General features: G+C 43.8%; 3 protein-coding genes across 10 annotated transcripts; 1 reads left to right on the top strand and 2 right to left on the bottom strand.

Annotated features, from left to right (window-relative positions):
• Positions 1-85: 85 nt before the first annotated feature.
• Positions 86-7,247, bottom strand: uhmk1 (U2AF homology motif kinase 1). The gene is made up of 9 exons (XM_011474338.3): positions 6,585-7,247; positions 5,914-6,043; positions 3,400-3,586; positions 3,139-3,330; positions 2,940-3,034; positions 2,796-2,872; positions 2,400-2,498; positions 2,047-2,135; positions 86-795 (listed from the first exon to the last, which is right to left on the bottom strand). The coding sequence occupies exons 1-9, from the start codon at positions 6,898-6,900 to the stop codon at positions 649-651; spliced, it is 1,332 nt and encodes a 443-aa protein (XP_011472640.1). The 5' UTR covers positions 6,901-7,247; the 3' UTR covers positions 86-648.
• akr1a1 (aldo-keto reductase family 1 member A1) lies at positions 6,939-14,848 on the top strand. 6 transcript variants are annotated; one of them, XM_020702593.2, is made up of 9 exons: positions 6,939-6,958; positions 9,187-9,282; positions 10,058-10,177; positions 10,260-10,411; positions 11,994-12,204; positions 12,283-12,482; positions 13,122-13,194; positions 14,510-14,596; positions 14,665-14,848. In XM_020702593.2, the coding sequence occupies exons 2-9, from the start codon at positions 9,202-9,204 to the stop codon at positions 14,728-14,730; spliced, it is 990 nt and encodes a 329-aa protein (XP_020558252.1). In that variant the 5' UTR covers positions 6,939-6,958; positions 9,187-9,201; the 3' UTR covers positions 14,731-14,848. The 6 variants fall into 6 exon arrangements, with proteins under 6 accessions (XP_020558252.1, XP_004068215.1, XP_011472639.1 ...); XM_004068167.4 differs by lacking the exon at positions 6,939-6,958 and adding an exon at positions 8,393-8,523; XM_011474337.3 differs by lacking the exon at positions 6,939-6,958 and adding an exon at positions 8,394-8,523 and having other exon boundaries at positions 12,009-12,204.
• Positions 13,146-20,427, bottom strand: c4h19orf44 (chromosome 4 C19orf44 homolog). Of its 3 annotated transcripts, XM_023954461.1 has the most exons (13): positions 20,038-20,427; positions 19,092-19,196; positions 18,198-18,313; positions 17,673-18,096; positions 17,300-17,588; positions 17,091-17,158; positions 15,593-15,929; positions 15,431-15,523; positions 15,178-15,344; positions 15,039-15,103; positions 14,160-14,240; positions 13,314-13,365; positions 13,146-13,236 (listed from the first exon to the last, which is right to left on the bottom strand). In XM_023954461.1, exons 1-13 carry the CDS (start codon positions 20,128-20,130, stop codon positions 13,204-13,206), a joined length of 1,923 nt encoding a protein of 640 aa, XP_023810229.1. In that variant the 5' UTR covers positions 20,131-20,427; the 3' UTR covers positions 13,146-13,203. The 3 variants fall into 3 exon arrangements, with proteins under 3 accessions (XP_023810229.1, XP_023810227.1, XP_023810228.1); XM_023954459.1 differs by having other exon boundaries at positions 13,222-13,365; XM_023954460.1 differs by having other exon boundaries at positions 13,223-13,365; positions 15,431-15,520.
• Positions 20,428-26,318: the final 5,891 nt, after the last annotated feature.

Raw genomic sequence — 26,318 nt, 5'->3', positions numbered from 1 at the left:
CTTCACTGTGGCTCCACTCCACAGAACAGTCGGCTCATAAATGCTGCATAAAAAGTGCTGCTTCTGAAAGAAGTGAAGGACTTCCTCAGTGTGAACTCGGCTTTAATGCTGCCGAGCCTCACGGATGGAAGCACAGCGTGGAAAAAACAAAACAAATTTTAAAAAACCGGCAGAACTGCTTCACAGGTCAAGTCGGCTTAGAAAACAGAGCTGCAGAAGAGGAGTCTGAAAACCAACTCACTGAAGGAGGAAACCCCAGCAGGCAGCTGATGTCAGCAGCAGGTAACATGCCTCAAAATGCAGATCGTTTCAATGCAAACATGCCAGGAGCATCAAATGCTCATTATTAGATCAATAATTAGAGGACATGACACAGCGCTGAATACAGGAAATAATCCGTTTACAGCAACAAGGCAAAGAAACCCTCTTCCCTCCACGTCAAGAGCTTACATCAATTCATAAATGGAGTTCCATGCATTCACCTCAACACAATGGATGGATGTGCACTGATATGCACAGCCCTCGCAGTAGGAGGTAATGCTCTGCTGTTGAAAATACCAGTGTTTAAACGCAGGTGAGGAAGACGATGAAGGATGCTGAACCCCCAGAGGGAAACACGTCTTCCTCATAGGGAGCAGCGGCAGGACCTCACTGCACCGTCTGGTAGAAGTAACCTCTTTTGTAGGCGCTCAGAGGGTAGAAGGTGGCCACCACAAACTTCCCGTCAAAGGTCCGGCCCGTCAGCAGGCGCTGAGCCTCTTTGGAGTCGCTGGAGTTGGCGTACTCCACAAACACCTGAAGGTCAGGGAATCAGAGGGACAGGGGTTGTTTACACAAATGTCTTTCTTAACCCCCTTGAATTAGATTCCCGCGTCAGGGGCGTCCAGTTTTAATGCTAAGTTAATGTTCAGATCTTGTGACAGGTCTGAGCGTCGGGCGCAGCACATTGGTCTGCCAGCAGCACAATTAGCGTGTCACGGCGCGTTGAGAGTTCGAATATCTGGACTTCAGCAAAGGAGACACGCCACTTCAACCGATCAGGGACTCAGCTGAGGCCCGCAACGTGTTGGTGACGAGATCAGTGGGAGGGGTCCAAAACCAATATGGAGGAGAATCTGGTCATTTTAATCATGGACTTCCATCAAGACAATAACAAAAAGGTCCTCCAAGTCGTCAAACGGGGTCAGAGGCAGACAGAAGTACAGAAGTATGCAGCTCCTGCAGTAGATGGTGAATCTCACCGTACCGGGAGAGTTTCTGAAGGATTTCATGAACCCAGACATGGAGACGTAATAACCGATGCTCTTAAAAAGAAATCAACCTGACCTCTCAACATCATCCGTGTCTTCCATGCATTGTGAATGAGATATACAGTCAACGCTTTCATGTAGCAATGAGGTTAAAAATGCTGACAATAGCTCCCCCACACGTGTCTGAACGTGCAAAGTTTGATGCGCGCACTGAATTTGATGCGCGTCAAAAGAGAGGCATCCACCGAAAATTTGAAAATCAAATTGCGTTTGGAGTGAATGCGCCATAACTCTTCAACCATTTACGTAATTATCGTCATTTCAGCAGATTCTGACGGGGAGGAAAAACAGCCTTGCTCTGATATGCTCTGCTGTAGAGCAGGGGTGCCCATCAGGTGTATTTAGTCAATATGGAGTTTTAACGGCACGTTGGAAAACATGTTGGACAGCGGCTCTCGAGGGCTGTGTTCTGACACCCCTGCTTTAGAGTGTGGAAGTGTGTACGCAATCAACACAAACCAAGTGATTACGTCACTGAGAAAGGCGGACCTGAACCATTATGCAACACTTTGCATTAGTAATGTGTTGCATAATGAAGCAAATTCGCTTTTCTGCACGCCAGAATCAGCTGATTCACCTTGATCGTGTGAACGGTTACGGTAGGTCAAAACTGTGATGGTTAGGTGTCCCCGGTGACATCTCCAGTGTTAAAGGGTTAATCTGAAGCTTAGCCTGCCAACAACAGCTGGAACACGGATGCACACGGAGCTCACACCTGTGTGGGCTCAGCTCTCACCTGTCCTTTCCCGGGGTTCTCTTTGGGGATCAGAAGGGAAACCACAGAGCCATACTTTTGACACTCCTCTTTCATGTCCTCCATGATGTCTGGAAATAGAGAAGAGGCAGCAGGAGTTCAACTTTCAACACAAAAGACACAGTCAGACAAGACTGCATCATTTTCAGCTGTAGCATGCAAGGGAAAACAATCACACAAAGCTGCAGAATTATGAAGCAAAATCTAAAAGGAAGTGTCTTTGATCTATACCATAGCTAAAATGATTGTTTTATTCAACTGAGAGTGACAATAATACAAAACTGCATATTCAGTAACAGGAATGTTTCTCATAGGTTAAAAAAACAGCTCTCTACCTTCATATTCTTCCTCATTGTGCAGATGGCTGTCGTCGATCAGGTTAAGAAGACGAAGAACAGGAGAGGGCAGAAGAACCAGGTCCTCAATGTGAGGCGCTAAAGCACAAAGACACTCAGGTAACTTTAACACACTGTGGTCTCTAACAAACACACCAAAGCATCTGGACAAACGTTTTAGTTGTGTTCTTACACAAAGGTCATGTGTCAGTGTGAGGAGTGGGAGATCACGGACCGCAAATCCTCTAACAAGTTTGTATGATTTTCAGTTCATCAAGAAGAGTTGGATCTTGTTTGTTTGTCTGCATTAGTGTGAATGGATTAACATTTTGTGCTTGTGAATGGAAGTCGTGTGAGAGTTAAGGGGACGCTCAGGGTGGGGACTTTAGCACCTACCAAAAGGAATACTGAAGAACGGGCTGAGCAGGGCGGTGCCAGCTGCGCCTCTCAGTTTGGGGTCGTGCCGAAGCATGCTAAGAAAAAAAACACAGTGAGTGGAGGCAGAGGCTGCTGCAGCACGGCTGGACGAGCTGGACTTACCTCTTGATCAGGTCTCTCAGGTGATACACTGGGATGGCAGGACATAGGAGGCTTTTGCTGGTAAAGATCTGGTCTACAACCGCAGCACTGCTGTCCTGCACAGCAGAGTTTTCCTCAGACCTCATGGCAAATGAATGTCCATCATTGTTTCACATTTTCTGCTCTGAAAACATCCAGAGGTTCCACCGATGCTTCCTACCTTCCACTCCTGCGAGCGGACGGTGTCTTTAAGCTTTTTCCCTGAGAACATCTCCAGCAGGATGACGCCCAGGCTCCACAGGTCCACTGCAGCCGTGCAGCCCGAGTCGGCCTCCACCCCCGCCTGGGCCAGGCTGTTCTGCAGCTCCGCCTCTGGAGCGCGGTAGCCGTCTGTCTGGATGTATTTAACGTCCTGATAGAAAAGAAAAGGCTGAGTGTCGCAACAGTTAGAGCCCCATCTCATCTGAGCCAACAGACCCACCTGGTTTCCCTGTTTGAAACTGAGGCCGAAGTCGATGAGCTTGAAGCACTCGTCGTCTGCACTCCACAGGATGTTGCGAGGTTTGAGGTCAGCATGGACGTAGCCCTCCCCGTGAAGGAAGGCCAGGGCCTCCAGGATGTCTCTGGCACAGTGCTGGATGAGCCACATGGAGTGTCCCTCCTGAAGCCTGAACACAAACACAAGATTCCACTTCTCAAAAAAAGGAGAAGAGATTTTGTTCTGAAATATGGTGTCAAATCTGAGAATGTCCAGATTCATTATGTTTCTGCAGTCAGCTGCGTGCGTCTGTGCTTGTGTATTCTCGTGTCTGTGTTACTAAGAAATGACAAAATAAATATGTAAAAAGGAGCCTTGTTTGTCAAATCGGAAACTGACGAGTTTGAGGGGAAAGTGAAGTTTCTCACATGAACAAACATGCAGTGGCTCGATGCACATTTGATGCAGCGTGAAGCTGCAGAAATACTGATTACCGTAATTTCCCGATTATAAGACGCTACTCTTGTCACACGCTTTCAACCCTGCGGCTTATTCAATGATGCGGCTAATTTGTGCATTTTTTTCTTTTTTCTTTTAAGTTTTTTCTAACGGCCCTTAGGGGCGCCCGAGCAGAAAGGGTTAAAGTGAGACAGGCGGAATACGGCATATGTGTCGAAGAAGACGCAAGTTTAATGTAAATTCCCGCTTTGTGAAGAAATAGCACGAACAGACCCTCATCATGGAAAATCCAAGAAGAAACGCATATCAGAATCAGAATCAGAAATACTTTATTGATCCCACATGTGGGAAATTTGTTTGTCACCATAGCAACTGACAGCAGAGGGGAAAAAAGAAACAAAAAAACAAAGAAAATGTAGCATAAATGCAAACAAAAAGGTATAATTTAAAAAGCTATGACGCAGCTTTCAAGTTAAAAGCAATCGTTAAAAGCAGTGTGAAAAAATCCTGAGGCTGAGGCAGAGGCTGTTACTACCATATTGCTGCCGCGTCACAGGCACTGTTTGGAATACAGCCGTGACGGTGTGGGATTTTTGATCACCGTGGTGATGAAGCAGCAGGAGTTGCGGTTGCGGTTTAACCCACACACACACATAAAATTCCCTGGCGGCCGCATCGCATATGAATATCGGTACAAGTAATAATTACAACGCACTATTCTTTATTAACAAATAACAGTAATAACTACCTATCTAACTAATATACTAACTATATAGGTGTTGTAGAATGACTATGTGTATGTGTGTCAGCGCTGCGTGTGTATGAGGAAGGAGCCGAGCAGTGCGAGAGTGAGTGAGAGCCTCCCTCTTGCACTGCACGCGCTCTCCCCTCCCTCCTCCACTGCACCCGCTCCCTCCTCTTTCGTAGACACACGGCACGCGGTTTCCAGGAAAAATTCGGGACAAAAATGAGTGTTCATGTAGAGAACAGAGAGTGAAGGCCCGTACACACCGGGACAAATTTCGCGCGGGATTTTCGCCGACGTTTAACGCCTCGTGACTAAACAAAGGGCACCAATGAGAGTGTGCACACCGACGCGAAAAAACGGCAAGCGTCAAAGCGTCAAAAATAAAACGCCTCGGATTCGTTTTTTTTTTTTGACGCGTCGCGTCGAAATCTATTCGACCAATGAGAATGGCGCTTTTGCACACGTGTCTGGAGCTTCTGAAGTTACAGTAAAACACAACTTGGGGGCGCTCAAACACAAAACTGCCTTGCTGAGCACACATACCAGCGAAGAAGATAGACACCAAGTTGCGTCTACACTGCCGCGAAGAAATAATGACGGACATTCTAAAATATCCCCGAACGAAGCACCAGTTGGAGCTACTGGTGCTTGAAATATTCATGTTTTCTTTGTATTATTCTGACAAGCGCGTAAATACTTGCTCTCTTCTTCTGAGTGAAAAGCGACTTTAAGAAGCGTAAAGTTGCGCAGCGCCACCTTGTGTACAGGAGTATTTCTGTTTAAATTAAGCGCCATCTAATGTCAGGGAATGAAATTGCATGTTCACTCGGCTCATCGTCAGCGACAATCGCCTGGGTGTGAACACAAAAAACGTGGCAAAAAACACTGGCGAATAACGCCTGGCGAATATTCGTCCCAGTGAGTACGGGCCTTGAGGCTGCACAATTCACAGATCACAGAGCTGAGTGGAATTGTGAATCTTCATGATGTTGGGTTAACCATCTGTGGAAGAAGCTCAGATCTCTGAATCTGTAGTGGTAAGAGGAGCCCAGAAGGGAACCTTCACGTTCCATGAAGCCTTTTTTTCTTTTAGATCAACCGAAGCTTATATAACTCTCCAGAATCATTTATTAAAGAAATCGTGACAGATACTACATCCATTTTCTGCTTGAGTACTTGCAGGACATGTATAAACTGAATGAGATTAAGATTACGCAGTGAGATTACCTCTCCAACCTAATTGGATGGGTTTGAGGAAAACAATCCAACATGTCTGGTGAGGGCATCCATATACAGTTTCTGAAGCTTACCTCCCAGGCTGGACGGCACTGCTGCGCCTCACCAGCAGCTCAGACACGCTGACGTCCAGCAGCTCCAGCAGAAGGCAGTGGGTGGAGATGCCCAAGCAGCTGTGGTTGGTGAACACGCCGTACAATGTCACTAAAAAATAAAAATAAAAAAAGTGGGCGGAGGATCATTACAGAATCTCCTGGATTTGATCATTAGAACAAAGATAACTTCCCTTTCAGTGTCATTTGAGTCACTCAGAAAGACATTCCAGTTTTTCTCCTATTTTATTTTATGATCATATAATAAAAGTACCTGGTGGTGTTGTGACAAACCCCATTTAGATCTGCACTCATTGGGTTTTAGAAACTGACATCGTTCATATTTCCCAGAATCTTTGCTGACAGCATCACATGACCCTGCACATGGATTCAACTGCATCATCAAGTCGGTAGAAGAATCAAAGGCCAATACCGGATTGTCTAAAAGAATAAGATGTTTGGTGAATGCGTGCCAACCAGAACCACTCTGTCACTGATCAGAACTGGACCAGTAGTCCTTTTAAAAACATAAAGTTAACCGCATCTTAATAATCTGTTGAAAAAAGTTTATAAATCTGTAAATGTTGTATTTTTCCAAACGCTTTGGTGTCAGGGTTTCACCAGTCACTTTGTCTGCCCCCCCTCCCTCTCACCGATGTTCTTGTGTCCCTGGATGTGCTCCAGCACCGACCTCTCCTTGTGGTACCCGTAGTCTCCAGCCTGAGTATCGGCTTGGAACTCCTTCACAGCGGCGGTGGCGGCTCTACCGGAGCTGACTCGGTACACCGAGGCGGACACCCCCTGTCCGATACGCGACTGCACGGTCCACATCTCCCCAAAGATCTCGAACAGGACCGGCTTCATGCTCTGGTCCACGCCGACGTGCGGCGGCGGGATACGGTCCTCTGAGCAATGAGCCATGGAGGGGGGAGCGGAGGAGGAGAGGAGCCGGCTTTCTGACACGAGCATGGATGGATTAGCGGCGAGCACATAGCCCGTCGCCTCCCGCAACACCGCTGGACCTGAGGTCAGAACCGACCCGAACCATGTTTTTACAGACAGGTAAGGTCTCAGGGAGACCAGGCGTAACAGTTAACTAAAGGTACCGACCGACACCGGCTCCTGGGATCAACTTAAAACACAAACTTTTTCAAAACTCTCCTTACATAAATCTGACAATTCAAAGCTCGAATAAAAAACGCAAATAGACAGAGCAGGTAAAATGCAGACAAGTTTCAGAAAACAAAGTTTCAGTCAAGCTGGGAAGTCAGTTTGATGCTGACGTCACTTCCGCATCTCTCAAGTGACATTATTCTGGGACACCGCCACCAGCTGGCTAGGAGGAGGATCGTCTTATGTATTTATTAATTGATTTAGTCATGATCACTTGAAACTGTTCTTGGCGAGGAAGCTGTTGCAGACATGAGGCTGGAGAGATCTCAGAAACAGAGAGACAATGGTTAAGACAAGGGTTCTGGAGCAAGCCATGCACCTAATCGTTCATGTTATCTTATTTTGGTGGGTTGTGACTGAATACTAGTCTCTGATAGTAGCCAATACAGTAAATTGATAGGTCGCCGATCCTATTCATAATTCCATAATATTTGTTTGCAAGAGTCACAGCCGACGGCTTAAAGAAGGGATACAGAGATAGGAGCGGACCAATGAAAAACTTGCACACATTCTGTCTTTATGGTACACCTTTTTCAATTAGGATGTCGCATGGTTGAATGGCCTCTATGTATCAAGTGAAAATCAACTAGACTGAAACGTTAAAAACATTTTAAGTATGTTTGAGAAAAATCACAATAAAAGAGAAAAAATCAAAACCAAGTGAGAAATTTGCTGTCAAAGGAAAACTAAAATTCAATATGTACAAACACATTTAAAAAGGGGTTAGAAGAAGGACATTCGTTATCTATGGCGATGAAACGCCATAGTTATCCAATGTCATGTAAGTCTTTTTTTCCATCCACCATTAAAGACTTTTAGAAGTAGAAAAAAGGGGAATAGGGGTGATTCAGACAGGCGGTGTAAAAGTAAATGTAAACTCCACATGGCCTCATTTTTGAGTATAATTTTTAACAGTCCCAACAAACTGTCAAATTATCTTTTCTTATAGATAAAAGAGCTAAGATAACAAAATGAAACTATTTTATCCAATAAACTTTCCTTTTAATCCAAGTTCTTTAGAGAGAAAAATAGGATATTATAGTGCATAACGGAAGGCAGGTACATTATCCTACAATTTATTGATTTTTATTTTATAGCTACTACAAAGAGCGGGATCTAAAAAGTCAAGTAGGTGATTAAAATAATTTTAATTAAAAAATAATTATTTTAACAAAACAATGTTACTATTTAAGTTGTATTTTCACATTTTATAGCCTATTTTTAAGAAGTACTTGTGGGCCCACGATGTTCATGGGACTCTAGCCCCTACAATCCCTGTGAACGCCCCTGTTTCTCCCGGAAATGAAGGATTTTCCTCCCCAGAGGGGAAGCACGAACGTGAGCTGTTCGTGAACAGTGGCGGCGGGAGCGTCCACGTTCACTGCTGGTTACCTAGTTGTTTACAGGTGTGAGGCTCAGGTAAGAGGACGCAGGTGTGACGGCACGCGGGAACAAGCACGTTTAGCGTTTAGTTTGCGCTTAAAGAATGAAGCTAAAACTGCATCTTTTCCCCCCATATATAGACGTGTTATTTTTTAGCTTGTTGTGACACGCTCAGTCAAGCGTTAACTGAAGAATTTTCAGCTTTTAAGGCATGTGGAAGCGCGTGCGTGACCCCGAAAGGAAGTCACGTGCTAGTCTGCATTATCAACACCTGATGGCCGCTTATTGGATGGATATTACTGGGCACGCGACTTCAGATTTCATTCACATTAAGCTGCACAGAGATTTAACAATAAGAGCCTGATTTAATAACCCTTTTACTTTTTATAATAACACATAGGCCTTCACAAAACCAGCGTTTTAAAAGAAGTAATTGCGATAACAAAGAAACAAAAAAAGAACTTAGTTCCAAATACAGGAAATTGGGGTTTGCAGGGTCAGCATCTGCTAGTTCCAGTCTGTTCCTGTTTTTTTTTCTTTTTCAATCTGGAAAATTCTTGTTGAAGACTTCAGGTCTTGGGTTGTAGAGGGATTCCTGTGTTGCAGTGTATGGAGTTGAATAAAATCCTGGTTCTCGTGCGTTCTTTCTTTGTAGCTTTACACAGTGAATAACATAAACTCATCCACTTCTGTTGGTAGGTGTTGTGGAGGAAAATGAATGACTTTGCAGTTCTCAACACGGGGAGGAAGATGCCCTTGGTTGGACTGGGAACATGGAAGAGCGAGCCAGGAAAGGTAGAGGCTGCCACAAAAAAAACGTCTAACTATTCTTGCATATGTATAGTATAGGGTAAATAATTGTAGATTTTTAAGAAACAAGTTTTCTTTTAAATTTTATTGTTTTGTACATTTAAAATGTCCATTCTTTGCACTTTTGACCAGAGAGATATTTCCTATCTTTTGGATCAATAGACATTAGTCAAATGCAAAGGAGGCATGACTGTTTCATAGATGCGTAACATTTTCTGGCATTCTGTAGGATAATAAATTCTTTGTTTTCTGTTTTAGGGCTCAAATTTCAGTTGGGTGGACATACATAATGCTGATCGACGGCCCAGTTTGGGCCTCACTTTCCCAATGAAGAATCCAATGCATGCTAGGAGATACCATCTGTCCATATTCTAGATGTCAATGGCTGGTCTTTTTTTTTTAATCTAGAATCTTTAAATTCAGTAATTTTTCTCTTGACCTTCAGAAACCAAGACAGCCAATGTTGATTTAAAATGACTTTTACTCTAAAACATAAAACATGCTTGGAATGACATATCAACTCAATGAACCTCCAACCGCTACAAATGCACACCAGTTTAACATCTTAATAAGTGGATCTAATCATTCTCTATAAATCAGTGTATCTGTAGAGATGGCCTTACAGGGAATTGTATTCAAGTAGGGGGCAGGTTACCACTGAGGTTTATTAGAAACCTAATTTCTTCAATTATCCCACAAATGTTTAAAATCTGTTGTGTTTTCATCAAGGTTTCAGTCAGTTTCTAATTTGACTTCACAGGTGAAGCAAGCAGTCCTGTGGGCGCTGGAAGCTGGTTACCGTCACATCGACTGTGCAGCCATCTATGGCAATGAGGCAGAAATCGGAGAAGCTCTGAAAGAGATGCTTGGCCCTAGCAAGGTAAAGAATCCTGAGCACAAATGGTGGTTTCTGGTCCAAAACATCGACGGTGCTCATCATTCTGACCGCGTTGGCCCTTCAGCCTCTGAGACGAGAGGACATCTTCATCACCTCCAAACTGTGGAACACCCGGCATCACCCGGAGGACGTGGAGCCCGCCCTCCTGAAGACGCTAAAGGATCTCCAGCTGGAGTACCTGGACCTCTACCTCATCCACTGGCCCCACGGTTTCCAGTGAGCTCCAACGCCGCCACCACACACAACAACCAAACTGTGTTCAGCTGTTGTGGTAAACACGATCCGCAGCATCAAGACTGTGCTTTTTGACACCTGCAGACCTGCTGCTAAAAGCCAGTCTCTGCATATCGTTTTTTTTTTTTAGAGAATTGGAGGTGGGATGTCTTATTGCTGGCTTTTATAGCTTTGGCATCACAGATTTGGTCATCTGAGGCTACATTTCTTGGCACTTTTTTGTTTCTTTTAATGTCTATAATTTTATTTCAGGGTTTGCAGGAACATTTCCCTCTTTCAGTTCATTTAAATACAGATTTTTTGCATTTTTTAGACTGATAATGTTGTAAATAAGTTCCAGTTTAGCAAGAGCTCTCTCTTTATGCAACCATCTTGACAGGGTTCCCACCTGACGTCCAGTACGTGTGTTTCCACAGAGTAGTATCAGAAGTTGTTTGATGGATCAAAAGGAGTCCCTGTGCTCTTCTGACCTGTTTGGTGTTTGGCAGGGATATAAAAAGTACTGGAGTGGGCTCATCACACAGCCTTGTGGTACTCCAATGTTCACACTGTCTGGGGCTCTGTAAGTGTTTGGTCGAGAAAGACAGATATTACAAAAGAGAATCGTGCTCTGCAGTTTATGAGAAACAAATGTTGGTGTGTGAGTTTTTCCTAGTTGGGTAGTATGCTGTGGTGAGCAACGGATGTGATGTGTTGTGAAGACAGGGGCAGAATCTCCTGTGGTGATGGGACTGAAGGCGTGCCATGACTCAGCTGTCTGTAGGATGTGTTGCCTGTTGTCTGCAGTTGGGGCTGTCTCTGTGCCCCTCATTCTAGGCAGAACTAATGTTGCTGGTGCGGTTTTTTATAAGCTGCTTGTCATTCAGTAACGGATGAGTTGTAAGCGCTTCAGTGAGCCTCTTGTAGGCCTGCTTGGCCTTTAAGGAGAGCTGCAAGCCAGGCATTGAAGAGAAAAACCGTGGAATGGGGAGTCCTAATTCAGGTCATTCATCATGACTGAAGTCTTTAGAGCAGGGGTGTCAAACTCCAGACCTTGAGGTCTGGTTTTCCAGAAATCCTGCCTTATCTGCTGCGGATTACCTGGATCAGGTGTGTTTAGCCAATAAGGACCTTCAATGGAAGGTTGGTTGGTAAACATGTTGGACACCGGCCTTAGAGGCCTGGATTCTGACACCCCTGATTTAGGGTATTGCTCAGAGGTTGTCCTTCTTGCAGCCTGAGGTCTAGGCTGCTTGAAAAAAAGCAGAAAACCAATTCACTTGTTTGGAATGAGCGTATAGCTATTTTCTGCTGTCATGGATAGATTTTCACAGATTCAGTCATCCATGGATGATTGTTTGGAATGATGCTGTCAACATTTCATGTGAGACAGCACAGTGGGCGGTCGGGGGTCCTGCTGGTTCATTTGATTTCCTCAGGATGAGATCAATCAACGTCCTTTGTAATAAAGATCCTTCAAAATGAGCTGATTCAGTGTCTTAACCAAAAGCTTCAGTTCCTGCATAAATGTTGAGCCTGTCGCTTATCTTTAATGTTGAATTTTAAAGTCCTACCCTCAATACAGTTATTTGTTTGCTAGACGGGGTGACGTTCCGTTTCCTAAAAAGGAAGATGGAAGCTTGATTTATGACCACATAGACTACAAGCTAACATGGGCTGCCATGGAGAAGCTGGTGGAGAAGGGGCTGGTTCGCTCCATCGGTCTGTCCAACTTCAACAGCAGGCAGGTGGACGACATCCTCTCTGTGGCCAGCATCAAACCAACGGTTCTTCAGGTACAGCGGTCAATGCGTCTGCTGATGATTAAAACTGGGCCTGAACTGATCCTGGTTTTCTGTGGGTGGGTATGACAGGTAGAGAGCCACCCTTACCTGGCCCAGGTAGAGCTGCTGGCCCACTGTCGAAACCGGGGTCTGGTGATGACGGCGTACAGTCCTCTAGGCTCTCCTGACCGCGCATGGAAACGTCCAGAGGAACCCGTCCTGCTGCAGGAACCTGTAGTGATCTCACTGGCAGAGAAATATCAAAAGTCTCCGGCTCAGATCCTCTTGAGGTGAGTCTCCGGGTGCATTGTTTTTGAAAGCGAGGATCTCTGAGCTAAAAACATGTCTGACCAGTATGAGAGACTTCTTTTTCATGTTTAAGATAATCTCAAGTGCCTTCAAATAAAACTAAAGGGTTGGTCCCATTAAATGCTGCTTAACAACTGCAGCTTTTCAAGCCAAAACCATGATAATCAGTTATTCCGCTGTCTGCAACGGGGAGCAGTCCAGAAATGATGCTTAACACCAGGATGCAAGTAATCCACTACTGTTTTTACCCCCCCCCCCGATTCTTTTACTATTGTGTATTCACAGAAGAACTTGATACTTTTTTTTCAAGAAGTAAGATGACACAGAAAATTTACAAAAAGAGTTTTTTAAACTTTGTAGAAAATAGCATTATTTGTCATCTGGACTTCAGAGACAAGGCACTGAAAAAACAATAATGGCCAATAGTAGCTCAGAGAGAAGTTTAGAAAGCAGATCAGTCTGTTAGAAGTTTGAAGACTCTGGATTATTCAGAACCTCCCAGGTTCTGCTCCCTCAGATTTTTTGTTGGTGTTTAAACAAAGGTCATACTCTTTAGAAACGATGAAATTCCATTTTTGTCAAAGAACCTTCAGGTTTGCATGACTCCGATGTCTTTGCAGGTGGCAGACTCAGCGAGGCGTAGTGGTGATTCCTAAGAGTGTGACCGAGTCCCGGATCAAGGAAAACATCCAGGTGAAGCTTTCAAGCACGGCGTTTCCGTTTGCACAAAGTCACCTGTATATGCAGACCACTCAAAGGAAGATTAGGCAACATATTTTAAGACTTTCTCTGAAGCTAAAATATTTACTGACCTGCAAGTTGATTGGTGTGCTCAGATAATAAAGCCAAATTGAAGACATCAAACTGAACCAGACACGACATGTAGACAGAGAAAAGAAACAATGAAGAACTATAAACCTCAACCCAGGGCAGTGACTCATTTCATGAAGACTCACTCAATGAAAGTCGTGTTTTTCTTTTCTCACGATGGAGGAATATATATAAGAAATATTTAAGAAAATTAAGCTCAAAATAGCAAAATATGGAAGTGACAACTGGTTGAAGGAGAAATTAATCATTTGTGCCCAGGTGGAATTATGACTTTAACCCTTGTGCTATCTTAGATGACCCCACCCTTACATTGATGTGTTCTCCCTACCATCACAAAGGTGGATAAAGGTGGAAAGATTTCATGTAATCCATGGACACCAGTGAGGTTCACAAATCATTGAAGAAAAAAGGTTCAGAGCACTGTCTAGTGGGTCTAGATGACCCAACTCCCAACGTTAAAGTGCCTAGGATAGCACAAGGGTTACTATATCAGAATAGAGCTGCATCAAGTCTCCCCCAACTGTGAGTACGTGCACTAGTATCTGGTAGCGACAGAGCTGTGTGAACACCAAGCACAAAGAAGAACCTGCGTCCCTGGTGCGTACATAGCTTTAGAGCCAACCCCACTTAGCACTGGTGGGTTCCTCTTTGTACTGTCTGGACATCTAGCAAAGCTACCTGAAAGCTTGATTAGTTAAAGCCTTATGGGCATTATTGTTTCACTTGGAGGAGGCCCACAGACAGACCGACACCAGGCTGGAGAGATTCCACTGATGCCCTTCCAGGCACCACGCACATGTGAGAAAGGGAGGTGTGGGTATCCTTACTGAGATCGATGCCCCCAGGCTCTGGATAAAGAAAATGATGGATGGATGTTCAACTCGGGGGTCTTGTGGTAGAGTTTCACCCTGAAATTGGAAGGTTGTAAGTTCAAATCTATAGTTGAGTCATTCAGAAGTATCTAAAAATAGGACCCAATGCCTCCCTGCTGGGTCAAAGACACAAATCCTGGTGTGTGACAACTAATGGCATTTTAGCTTAACTTTATCAGAAACAATAGTTTTGTTTCATATTTTTTTATTGTCTTTAGTATAACATTGAGAAGCATCCTGGTTAAGGTCACTGTAGGTAAATAAACTGGATTTGTGATGAGCTGGTGGTCTCTTCTTGATCTCAGGTGTTTGACTTCAGCCTAGAAGCAGAAGAAGTGAAAAGCATCACAGCGCTGGACAGAGGCTGCCGTTACATCGTTCCAATGATAGAAGTGAGTTCTGTCAAGGCTGTTGGTGGTGGCCTGCTGCAGAGACGTGACTTTGTGTCTGGATGTTTCAGGTGGAGGGCCGGCGCGTTCCCAGAGACGCAGGACATCCTCTGTACCCCTTCAACGATCCGTACTGAGCTGCGAGGCTTCGGCCGGACTCTGTGCCTTCAGCCCCTTCAAAGCTCAACAAGCTGCCGTGTTCGTTTTTGTCAGAGTGAAGACTGAACACAGAAATAAATATTTTTGTTACTTCTCTTTGCAGCATCTGACCTTTTTCGGTTTCAAGTAAGAAAGGAAATCCTGTCATCACTTTTGTTCGTAAACGTTTAAGGCAGAGAGCGGTTTGTAAGAGTCCAGCGTCTTTAACGCAGTGCTGTTGGCCGATGAACAGCACTGAGCCTTTCCCTGTAGAGTGTAGGAATCTGTTTTCATGAGGAGCTCTCACTTCTGCAGAACCTCTTCCAGGTGTCTCTCCATGGCAAGTTTGGAAGGCCTGCGTCTGCGGATGTTCTGGGAAAACGAGACAGAATTGTGTCCTAAATGATAAAATAAATAATCGAACAGTGAGGGCTGTGATGATTCACCTGGATGGTGTCCTGCAGGGTGGTGTATCTGTAGCTGGGGGGCTCCAGGCTCTGCATCAGGCTGGAGTGGAGGTGCCTGCTGCTGTCCACGGACTCCTTGATCATGGCGAGCTGCTGTTTGAGCACCTCGTTGACCACAAACACAGCTGGGTTGTATGTGCCGATGTCTGGTGGAAGTGAAAACACGGGCTCTGTGATCCAGCACAGACTGAGAGCTCCAATGTGACTTTTGCCACCTGAGTGGCGCCTGTACCTTCCAGCTGCTCTGCAGTGAGCGCATAGCCCCTCCCCGGAGCTGCACTCAGGTAGATTCGGGCTACAGCGGACGGCACAGAAGCATCATCTGCTGAAAGCCCAACAGGTCAGAGACAGATCAGCTGAAATGGGAGGGAAAGGCGAAGTCTGGAGGACTAACCGTGAATCAGGTGATCCGGCTGCGTCTGGGCGGCTGCATTCTTTAAATGTTTTCTGGATGAAGAGCTCCTCTGCTTAGATGAAACTCTGACTGAAGCCAGTGAAGTCTGCGAGGCATGGCGGCGTGGCTCTGGGGGTGTGTGGGAGGAAACTACCGAGTCTGCACCATCAGTCCTGATCTCTGACGGCGTCCCCTCTTCGTCTGACAGCTCCTCGGAAACCTGGGTCCCACTGGAGTAGCTGTGAAAGTCGCTGTGATAGTCCACCACCTCTTCGTCCTCCTGGGACAGCTGCTGGTGCGTTCTCCACCATGTGGGGTCAGACTGTCTGCTTTCATCCTGCAGGAGAAAAATAAAAAGCATATAATAAAGCACAACACGGGAGCAAACACCACAGATCTGCTGTAAAATCAGGCATCCGGAGTATTGACATCTGAACGTGAAAATATGACAGTCATCTTTTGACTAAATGTTCTGATATCAATAAGGACGTGAAAAGAAAACTGGATGATTGGGTTTGATTCACAACTGATCAGAGGAACAGAACTACAACATTTCTACACTTAAAATAATTCTAAAACTGAGATGTTTCTGTGTTCCTGACCTTAAAGATGTGAACTCATCAGTGCATGAGAAAAGAAAAGTGATAGCTGCATGTTTTAAAACCCTTGTGCTATCCTAGGCACTTTAACATTGGGAGTTGGGTCATCTAGACCCACTAGACAGTACGCTGAACCTTTTCTCTTCAATGATTTGTGAACCTCACTGGTGTCCATGGATTACATGAAATATTTCCACCTTTATCCACCTTTGTCATGGCAGGGAGAACACGTCAATGTAAGGGTGGGGTCATCTAAGATAGCACAAGGGTTAAAAGAATCATTGTGGAAAAAAAACTTGAAACCTGCAATTGCATCTTCCTTTTTTTAAATCCCTCCTGGCTCCTCCCCTTTAATCTGTGGCGTTTTTTAGAGCATAGCAGGAGACAGAGGATTGGATTGTTTGGGCGTACCCCACCCTCTAAGCATCGATCCTTTTCAGAAAGCAGCAATCAAGCAGAGTCCATGAAGATGTGAGAGTCTGACATGTCATTTGCCTTCCTACTCTGGTTTTTAGAGGTGGTCAACACATGCGCTGTCACCCCTCAGCACCCTGAGGTGTCTGTCTGAAACCTGTGCATCTACATGCGTTTACTACCCCCCCCCCCCCCCCCTTATGACAAGTTCTCATGTTCAAAGAAAAGGAGCAGCAGGAACGAGCACATGCATGGATTCACACATCTGAATTTTTGGGGGTTTTCCTAAGTTTTGAAAACTTTCTGCTTCCAAAGTTCCTCTTTGTCTCATTCAGCCATCACTCTGTGGGAGGATAAACATCAACAGAACTCTGCTGACTGAGGAGATCAAGGACAGAGGTTTGGTTGTTGTGGATCACCTGCTGGACCTTCAAACCTGCTCAGAACCTCAGAATTCTAGCCAGTATTTCTGCATCGGATCCTACCTGGGATTCTGCTTCTGAAGTGGATGCAGGAATAAGCTCGTCCAAATTCTTTATGCTGACGTGGAGGTCTGCAGACATTGGGATGAACAGGGAAATTGGGAATTAGGTGTCTGCACAGATTCATGAGCTGTTTTTAATTGTTAGCTTTGCGCTTAAGCTCTGTAGAGGATGGGAGGGGGGATCAAGAGATTTTAGAATGATCCTCTCACCTTCAGAAACCTCGCTCCTTTTGCTCTGTGCTTCCGAAGAAACTGACCCCCCAGGGAGCAGCTCCTCCAGAGAGAGAACTTCAACACACTCCGACGAGGATGAGGAGAGTTGCTGTGGACTCTCTGCCTTTGGAAAGTCGCTGGTCTTCCCTGGAAGGGGAGTCGCTGGAGATGAAACAGAAGGGCTGAAGTGGTTCTGACTCCGGCCCGAGTATCTGAAAGGAGAATGGCGGTGTGGCGCCGAGCTGGGGGGCGACGGGATGGAGTGAGTCCTCTGACTGCTGAGCATCTGTGCAGAAGGAGAGCAGATGTGAAGCAGGGATGTATGATGGGGAGGGGGGGGGGGGGCTACAAACAATAAAGACAAGCTCACCTTCTGTGGCTCCTTCAGAGGTGGGCGCCCCCCTTCTTCCGCTAAACTGCTGTCTGAACAATCCACCGATTCCCCCAGCAGTTTCTTCATGTATTCTTCATCACTGTCCACACTCTCTGCTTTCCCAGGCTTGCTCTCTAAATCCTGCAAAGGTGTAGATCTGACCCCTCCACCTGATCTCAGAGCTGCAGCAGGCGTAGAACCCGCGCCCATCTTCTTCTTCAGGAAGCGGCTTCCCCCTGAGCTCCACTGTGCTGAATGCTGCTGGGTGGCCGACGCCGCAGAGATGCTCACCTCTGTGGGCGCACCCGCCCCATGTGAGGGCCCATTTGTCTCACAATCAGTGGTCTCTGGGGCTCGATCGCTGCTCCGAGACTCAGCCGAGATTTGTGTTTGCGATTCCTGCTGGGAGGCCGGGACAGACCTGAGCAGAAACCCCCCCCAACCACCCCTCAGATTTAAAAGGATCCGTCATGATCCATTTCTCAAAGATCAATCGCTTTCCCTCGTCACAGCACAGCTCACCTGGGTTCCAGCAGGTTCTGCTTTCTGTCGACGGGTGAGCGGCTGCTGCTTGTTGGTGGAGGAGCCTTTTTCAGAAACCTGCTGCCCCCGCCAAAACCACTGTGAGGCCTGGAGTCCTGTCCAAACACAATCTGTTGGAATCCTTATGTGCAGAGGGAGTGGAGCTGTTTGATGAAAATCTGAAGCCCATGAGTGAGCGTGCACGTGTGTGTGCATGTGAGAGTAGTCCAGCCTGCCGACTGAGTGCATGAAGCTGCAGTGCTGACAGCTTCATACAATTAAAGACCCATCCCAATAAAAAATGCTGTTTTGTGTTTCTAACATGTTCTTGTGACATTTTCTTCTTGTGACGGAGGGCCTATGTATACAAAATAAAGATTAAAATTGAATTTTTGAGTATTTTCTTTCTTCAAATCACTGTGAATCAGGAGCAGATGAAAAAAACTGCAGTCAAAAAAGAAAAAGAACTTATTTGTGACGTCAAAAATACGCCACAAGCTTCCTGCTCCACTACATTTAAAAACGACTAGATCCATTAACGTCTCTGTTTTCCTCGTCTGAGGTGGTGTGCGGCTCACAAGGGTTGGGGGTGTGAGGGCTGTAAGCTAGAGCATGTAAACAGATAGGTGATGGGAAGTGGATGCGCCAGCGGTGCCACCCACAACCAAAAGCTTAATTTCTAATGAATTACTGCAGAAAATATGTCCTAGAAAATGACACAGGCTTTTTGATATTGGCTAAAAACAGCATAATCATAGTTAAAAGACCACTGGGAACACTTTTATAATAGATCTAAAGATGATGGGAGTGTGACAGTAAGTCTGTAAAACCTTATGTCAAATGAGGCATGTCTGTAGTGGACTGATGGGATCTGCATTGACAAAGACGTCTCACCTGCTCTGAGTTCTCTCCTGCAGCTGAGCTGTCCGCAGACAAATCACTCAGGTTACAGAAGGAAACCTGTTTATTTGGGGGGTTGGATGTTGTTTTGAAGAATCCCTGAGAAAAAAGCAGAATCAGAGACTTTAAAAAATATATATGAACCAAAATGTAGTGTTTTAACCCGATGAAATACATTCTGCTGGAGAGAAGCATTACTTTCTTCAGAGGATCAGAAATAATCACTGAATGAGAAAAAGTGAGACGAAACCCAACATTATCGACCAAGAACTGTGCCACCAGTTTCTGAAATCAGGAAAGAGTCGAGAACATCCATGTGTGAGAAGGAATCTGGCTTAAAAATAAAAGATCTGTCTTCATATCAAAGAAGAGAAAGTAGAGATGATCACAATTCAAAAAGGAGACTAGGAAAATATATATAACAGCAGTGCACCGATTATTAACAGGAACGTCTGAATAGGTTCTACTTGATTAAAAAATGTATTTAAAAGAAAAATCATGAGCATTTGTGATATTCCTTTGCAAAAAGTACTACACTTGTAGTTTGTCAAGTATACGTATAGCATGTACACTAATAATACACCATATATGTGTAAAGCTATGTGTAGTACTTTTTACAGACTATATTGTAACATTTTAAGTACATAATATAGAGAGGATAGTATATAAAAAGTAAACTTGGCGGATACTGCTTCACTTTTAACATCGACTGTATAGTTGTAGTACACCTAATAGTCTACAAAGGGATCCCAGCAGGTCTTTTCTTCCCTTTTTACTTTTTTTTAGTCGCCTGCTGTACCTGCACACAGGCGAAGAGTCCAGCCTGTTTGCAAGTTCAGGTCAACAAAAAAAATGGGATTCGTTTATCTAAATGTGTTTCCATCATTTGAAAAACGTCCAGACTTGCGTCATCACCGGACGTCACGGCACAGACACACACCTGGCCGCGTCCCCGAGTCCTGCTGCTCCTGGCCGAGAGCAGCGACTCGGCCCGGTCCAGAGCCGAGCTGCCGCCGCCTCTGCGCCGCATCATCCTGCGCTGCAGTCAGACCGCTCGTCTTCTTTCGGCGTTTCGCATTCCTCTCAATTCGCCCCCCCCCCCCCCCCCCCCCCCCCCCCGCAGGGCAGTTAGTTAGCTAAAACGACATAAGCATGCTAACAACACAGGTTGATACACTCAAATTAGCCTTCTTCGACTGACCACACCGTTTGGTTCGGGTTCGAGTTCACTCAAACCTCGAACTGGTCCGGAAATCACGACATATTTCTGGTTGGACTCCAATAAGCGTCGGGTTTCCATGGAAAAGCAGACTTCTTCGTGAGGGCATTTATCAACAGCTAGCGAATAGTGATAAATCTATTAGCGCCCCCGTGTGGCAAAAAGTGGCATTGGCATTCTCTGCTTCAGAATAAAACAATTGAACTTTTACCTGATTTCCTTGTCCGCATGCTTGAAGTTCTGTAGTGTCTACAGAAAAAGCTGAGTTAAAAAGAAAATTGCAGTGTCCTTATTTTCTTTGGCAAACACTAAAGTGTCTGTTCATTTCTAAAGGTGAAACAAAAAAAACCCCACCTCAGCTGCACTAAATTCTTAATATTCACAAAAGTATGATTGGTTTTAGTTCAAGTTAAAAATAGTTTATCTTTCCAACTACAGCCCAAATACTCTTTAGAGTGTAAATGGATGATTAGAATGACCTCTGCCCGCATTTTGCAGCTATAACAGGATCAGCTTCTCCAGAAGGAATTTTTATAGATTTAGAAGTGACTTCATGGCGGTTTGACAGTCCTTCTACAAGCACATTTGTGAAGTCAGCCACACAGGCTGGACAAGGAGACCTGAATTTCTGACTGAATTAAGTCAAATTTAATGTAATTTCATTTTCCCTTGTGGCGGTTCCATCAGGCTTGAAATGTCAAGCATCCACAGCTGTTTCTGCTTTAACCTTTTGGTCTATTTAGAAGCCTAGTTATATGTTTGTCGTAGTAAAGTCTCCCTTTTTTTCAATGAAATATCGCCTGTTCCTGGATTTGAATCCAACCAAGTTGTACCATTTATTGCACTTCCTTAAATTACAACTAACTTTAAAAATTGGAGATGTTTCCTTCAGACTCCTGTTCTATCTGAGATTATGATTTGTGGTTTTGAATCTGTTGCTTTGGAGCTCATCTAAAACAAGTTAGTTCTAGGAGCAAGTGTGCTGTAATCAAATCTAAGCCTGATTCCATCTGTTTAGAGTCTGGTCTGTGGCTTCAGTTGACATCAACCTCAAATGTGTCCCAATGTTCTCCAATTTCAACACAATTACTGCTGTTCTAGAGTTGAATTAAAGCCATTTTAAAGTCCCACTTCAATCATCTTTTGATCTATTTTAAAAGCGTTCCCAGTCGTCTTTCAATTATGATTATGTTATTCAAAAAACACATCTTGTTATCTAGGACATAATTTCTACAGAGAGAAAGAAAGAAATGATCAAAGTTGACCACAACTAAAGTGAAAACAGCACAATAATAAATTTCAAAATCAGCAGTAAATATATACATTTCAAATATGTACAACTATATTGTAACCTATTTTGGACCTCTTGAATCTAAAAGACCTCGATACTGTATTGCTCATGTGCTGCCGATAAAATTGATGTCCAGTCCCTGGATGACCACTAGTGGAGATTGAGAAGCCTTTTTTTGGTTTTGGTGGCATTGATGTGAAGGTGATTGAGTTCACAACAATCCACAAAGTCCTTGATCACCTTCCTATATTCCAGATCATTCGGCTGTGTCATTAAAGAACTTCTGGATGTGGCAGCTGTTTGAGTCGTAGTGGAAGTCAGATGTGGAAAGGGTGAAGAGAAATGGAGAGAGCACTGTCTCTGGTGAAGCCCCCGTGCTGCAGACCACCTGATCAGACACAGTCTTGGAGCCTCACAGACTGTGGTCTGTTAGTGAGGTAGTCAATAATCCATGCGGTCAGCTAGTTGTAACACCCTTCCAGCTTTCCCCTGAGCAGTGATGGTTGAATGGTGTTAAAAGCACTGGAGAAGTCGAAGAACGTGACTCTCTCAGTGCTTCCAGGTTCCTCTAGGTGTAGCAGGGTTCTGTGCAATAAGTAGATGACAGCGTCATCCACTCCAATGCCAACACTAATTGTTGATAGCTTCAAATTGTCGTCTTTACTTGCCTTCGTAAATGTACATTTATTATTCATGGGAGACTCTGAAGTCTTTGTCCAGCTTGTTCGTGGAGGTCATAGTGTTTGCAATTGTCTGCAAAAGTGAAATTCGATTGATCTTAATAAAGTTGAGGGGGAAGTTCGCCACATTTGGTCAATAGCGGTGTTAAGTGGAAATGCGGAAACAACTTCCATTTTTGAGAGAACCGCCCTTTGACAAAATACAAACAGTTTGCGTTATTGATCATTGTTGAACCCCCCCCCCCTCCAAAATAAATAATCAATTTCAAGTAAAACAATTTCTAATAATAAAATAATCCGGGTGATGATGATTTCAATTACCATAACCATTTATATAAATACAAATCTTGTTTAGTTTTTCATCAGTGATTCACTGATTTGCAGAAAGAAGTAACAAAATACACAGATTTCCTTCATTGTCCGCCAGCCGTTTCTGTTCAGCATCACTTTTAACCCCAGGAACTGACAGAATACCATTTCCCACAATGCATTGTTTTGTAGTCATAATGGCGGTTAGCGCAGTACCACATTTCCTTTTGTTTTGTTTTTTAATTTAAATATAATCTTTACAAAACTATCGCAGATACAACCACACAATGATGCAAAGCACAGCTCTTGACAAAAAAAGGTAAAAAACAACAACAAAAAAATCATATACGTACATAAAAATATAGAAATCTTTCAGCATAAATTGAATTTCAAGGCAATCAACAATCTGGACCAGTAACCGTTCTGTAGCAGATTTACAAAAGTCATCAATAAAAGGACTTGAGTTCTGAATACATTTCAGTCTGACTTAATTTTTAAAACACAGGAAATTTGGCCGATCTTTTATCCCCTTTTTTTATTGAATATGATATTTTCCCCAAATCAGGAGGATGATCACTAATTTTGTTGTCTCGTTTGACAACTTTCTATTATACAAAAAAATATCTTTTTCTGTGAATTGTATGAGGCAAATTCATTTTAAGAAATTCTATAGTTAAGCACCTGATGTGACAGGTGTCTCAGTTATTTTATATTTCATGGTACAATTGACCTTTAAAGGATTTGTTTGGATATTTATGATCACTTTTCTTTCATTAAGTTTTTTCTCTCATATTACTAAATTTGGAAGTTTAATGTGAACATTGGAAGCTAATATTATGTTTTTTATTAAATGTATTAAAGCAATTGGAATAGCTCTGTAGATTATCTGAAATTCCTTGGTTGAACATTCCATATCATTTTTGCTTTTGCTAATTGAAGAATTTCCCCATTCAAATCAAGAATATCACTTACAAAATAAATGTTGCGGTCAAACCAATTCAGATTAACCCTCGTATTATCCTTAAATATTTCTCACACATTTCATCCTTGGGGTCAATTTGACCCCAGGGATATTTTCCTTCAGAAAGTGATTTACATGAAATTGTTAACCAAGTTGTTGTGTCAGGCACACTGTTTATTTGTTGAATACACAAAGAACCCCTTGATAATGAAACAGATCAGTGGGTTGACCTGTTCTCTAGCGCCAGCATCAGGCCAAACATTTAAACTAGAATGAATGTATCTTGAAAAGTTTTCATTCAAATCTTCACAAATTTACTGATACCATTGATGACCACAAGAGTTTGAACCCTGTTGGTGTTGGTGATTGTATGACTTTTGCTTTAGCGCCACCACCAGGTTAACCCTTGTGCCATCTTAGATGACCCCCCCCTTATATTGACGTGTTCTCCCTACCATGACAAAGGTGGATAAAGGTGGAAAGATTTCATGTAATCCATAGACACCAGTGAAGATCACAAATCATTGAAGAAAAAAGGTTCAGAGCACTGTCTAGTGGGTCTAGATGACCCAACTCCCAATGTTAAAATGCCTGGGATAGCACAAGGGTTACACTCTCAGTTTTAGAGTTAGTGGATCTTAAAAAATCTTCATCCAACTCTTTTCTAATTTGGGGTGCACATTCATGACTCTCACAGAATAAATCATATTGGCTGATGTTAGTGACCCCTTTCCTTTTATGAACATATTTATTTACTTATTTTTATCTTCCTTTTAGTGACATATTTTTGGTTAATCACTATAAAATCTCACTCACCCTCTTCTTTTGTTATCCAGGCTTGGGACCAGCAGTGGCAGAGTTAGAGAGATTTTCTCCCCTTTTTTAATGTTTTTGTGTGAAACAGAAAATCCTAATAGAACATAAGTCAAAAAGTCAGAACATGGAACAGTTCTTTATGCCCATAGTGGAGCTTTTAGTCTGCACTACTGTACACAGGATGTGCAGAGAGTTGGTGCATGCTCCTTGCAGACATATTTCTTGCTAAGGGTGTGTCCCACCAGACACACAGTCAGCCATGTTGAAGACAAAGTCATTATTTAAGCTCTTCATTTAGGGCTGGGCGAAATCTCAGATTTTTTTTTTTTTTTAATTTGACCCCCCCCCCCCCCCCCACTTAAGGAATGCAATAAGTGCAAACGGCAGACAACTTAAAGCAAATTTTGCTTTTATTTAATCAAACCCAGGTCAAATGTAACCCCCATTTCTGGGATGAATAATAAATAAATGAACACACTATTGGAATCAAAGTCCCAGCTGTATTTTGAGTCACACTTTGTAGTCTAGACTAAAAGGAGACAAACATTCACCTTGAGAGTAGCACCATTTTCTAAAGGATTAACAATACAGCTCATATCTGGGGTCTAAGGTTGTAAATAAATTAATAGACCCAGTCTTCTCCACGGTATATATGGGTACCATGTCTTTGGCTATATGCAAAGCGACTGCTTCGGTGATTGTTCTCTACCGTGCCCCTTTCCTAGTGATGGGTACCGAGCCCCGGTATTGAACGAGCCCCGGGGCAACACTCTTCAAGACTGCAGTGTCTGTAAGATCTGACCTCAGCGGTTCTGCTAACGGTACTGGAGAAGTTGCATTTTTTTGTGTCCCACAAGATATAAACTAGAGCTGTGACGGTGTGGGATTTCTGATCACCGCGCTGATGAACGTTGCCGCTGAACACAAAAATCCTCCGGCGGCAGCGTCGCAAATGAATAGCTGTACAAGTAATAATTACAACGCAGTATTCTTTATTAACAAATAACAGTGACAACTAACTATCTAACTAATAAACTAACTATATAGGTGTTGTAGAATGAGTATGTGTGTCAGCATGGTGCGTGTGTAAGAGGACAGAGCGTGTGCCGCGTGAGAGTGAGTGACAGCGTGCACAAGTGTTGGGGGTGCGCGCGCGTTCATGTTTGGAGTTACGGAGTGAAGGAGAACAGTAATAAAAGGTTTCCCCCAGGTGTTGGAATAGGTTTGTGGTGCTGCTGCCTTTGACTGTGATGGGCTTTAGGCAAATGTTGCAGCGTGGGGGGGGGGGGGGGGTATCTTCCTCCACGTCCAAGCAACAGAGGATTTTATTCCTTTCTTGGGAACAAACTTCCCACTCTCACCGGTAGCCATGTTGTCTCTTGCTGTTTCGTGTGTGCTATGATGTTGTTGTTTGTCGTTTGCCATACCACCTTGTGAAACTAACGCTATGGAAGCTCTGGGGAGCCAAAAATGCACGATTACACAAAAATTCGATTTAGTTATTTTTTTAAAATCGCCCGTAACAAAACATTCAAATTCATTTAATCGATTTTTCGCCCAGGCCTTTTTCAAATCCATTGTGGTGGTGTATATAGCCAAACAGCTGTCCCAATATTTATGGATCTGACTGTAGATGCTAAATTTGGTTACTGTTAATCTATAGCCTATTGATTTGCATCTATAGCTGTCAAGGGATTAAGGGTAGAACTGTTTCAAAATGGTGTAACTGATGAAATCCCTTACGCTCTTATATCAAAGTTTGTAGGTGTATTTCATAATTAGCAGAAGATTAAAAGTGGAGCACACCCTGCTGTTAAGGCAGACTGGTTTAGTAGAGCATCATTTCAAGGTAGCTGTAGCTGAAAAAAATGAAATGCCACAGTAGGCTGTGGGCCTTTCAACCCCTGAACTCGTAACAACAGATCCAAAGTAAATCGCCTCTGGA

This window comes from Oryzias latipes, chromosome 4 (genome assembly GCF_002234675.1).
Source record: "Oryzias latipes chromosome 4, ASM223467v1".
In the NCBI taxonomy this organism is placed as follows: Eukaryota; Metazoa; Chordata; class Actinopteri; order Beloniformes; family Adrianichthyidae; genus Oryzias; species Oryzias latipes.
The sequence above is the reverse complement of the archived record's forward strand: the minus strand, read 5'-3'. Positions and strand labels throughout refer to the sequence as shown.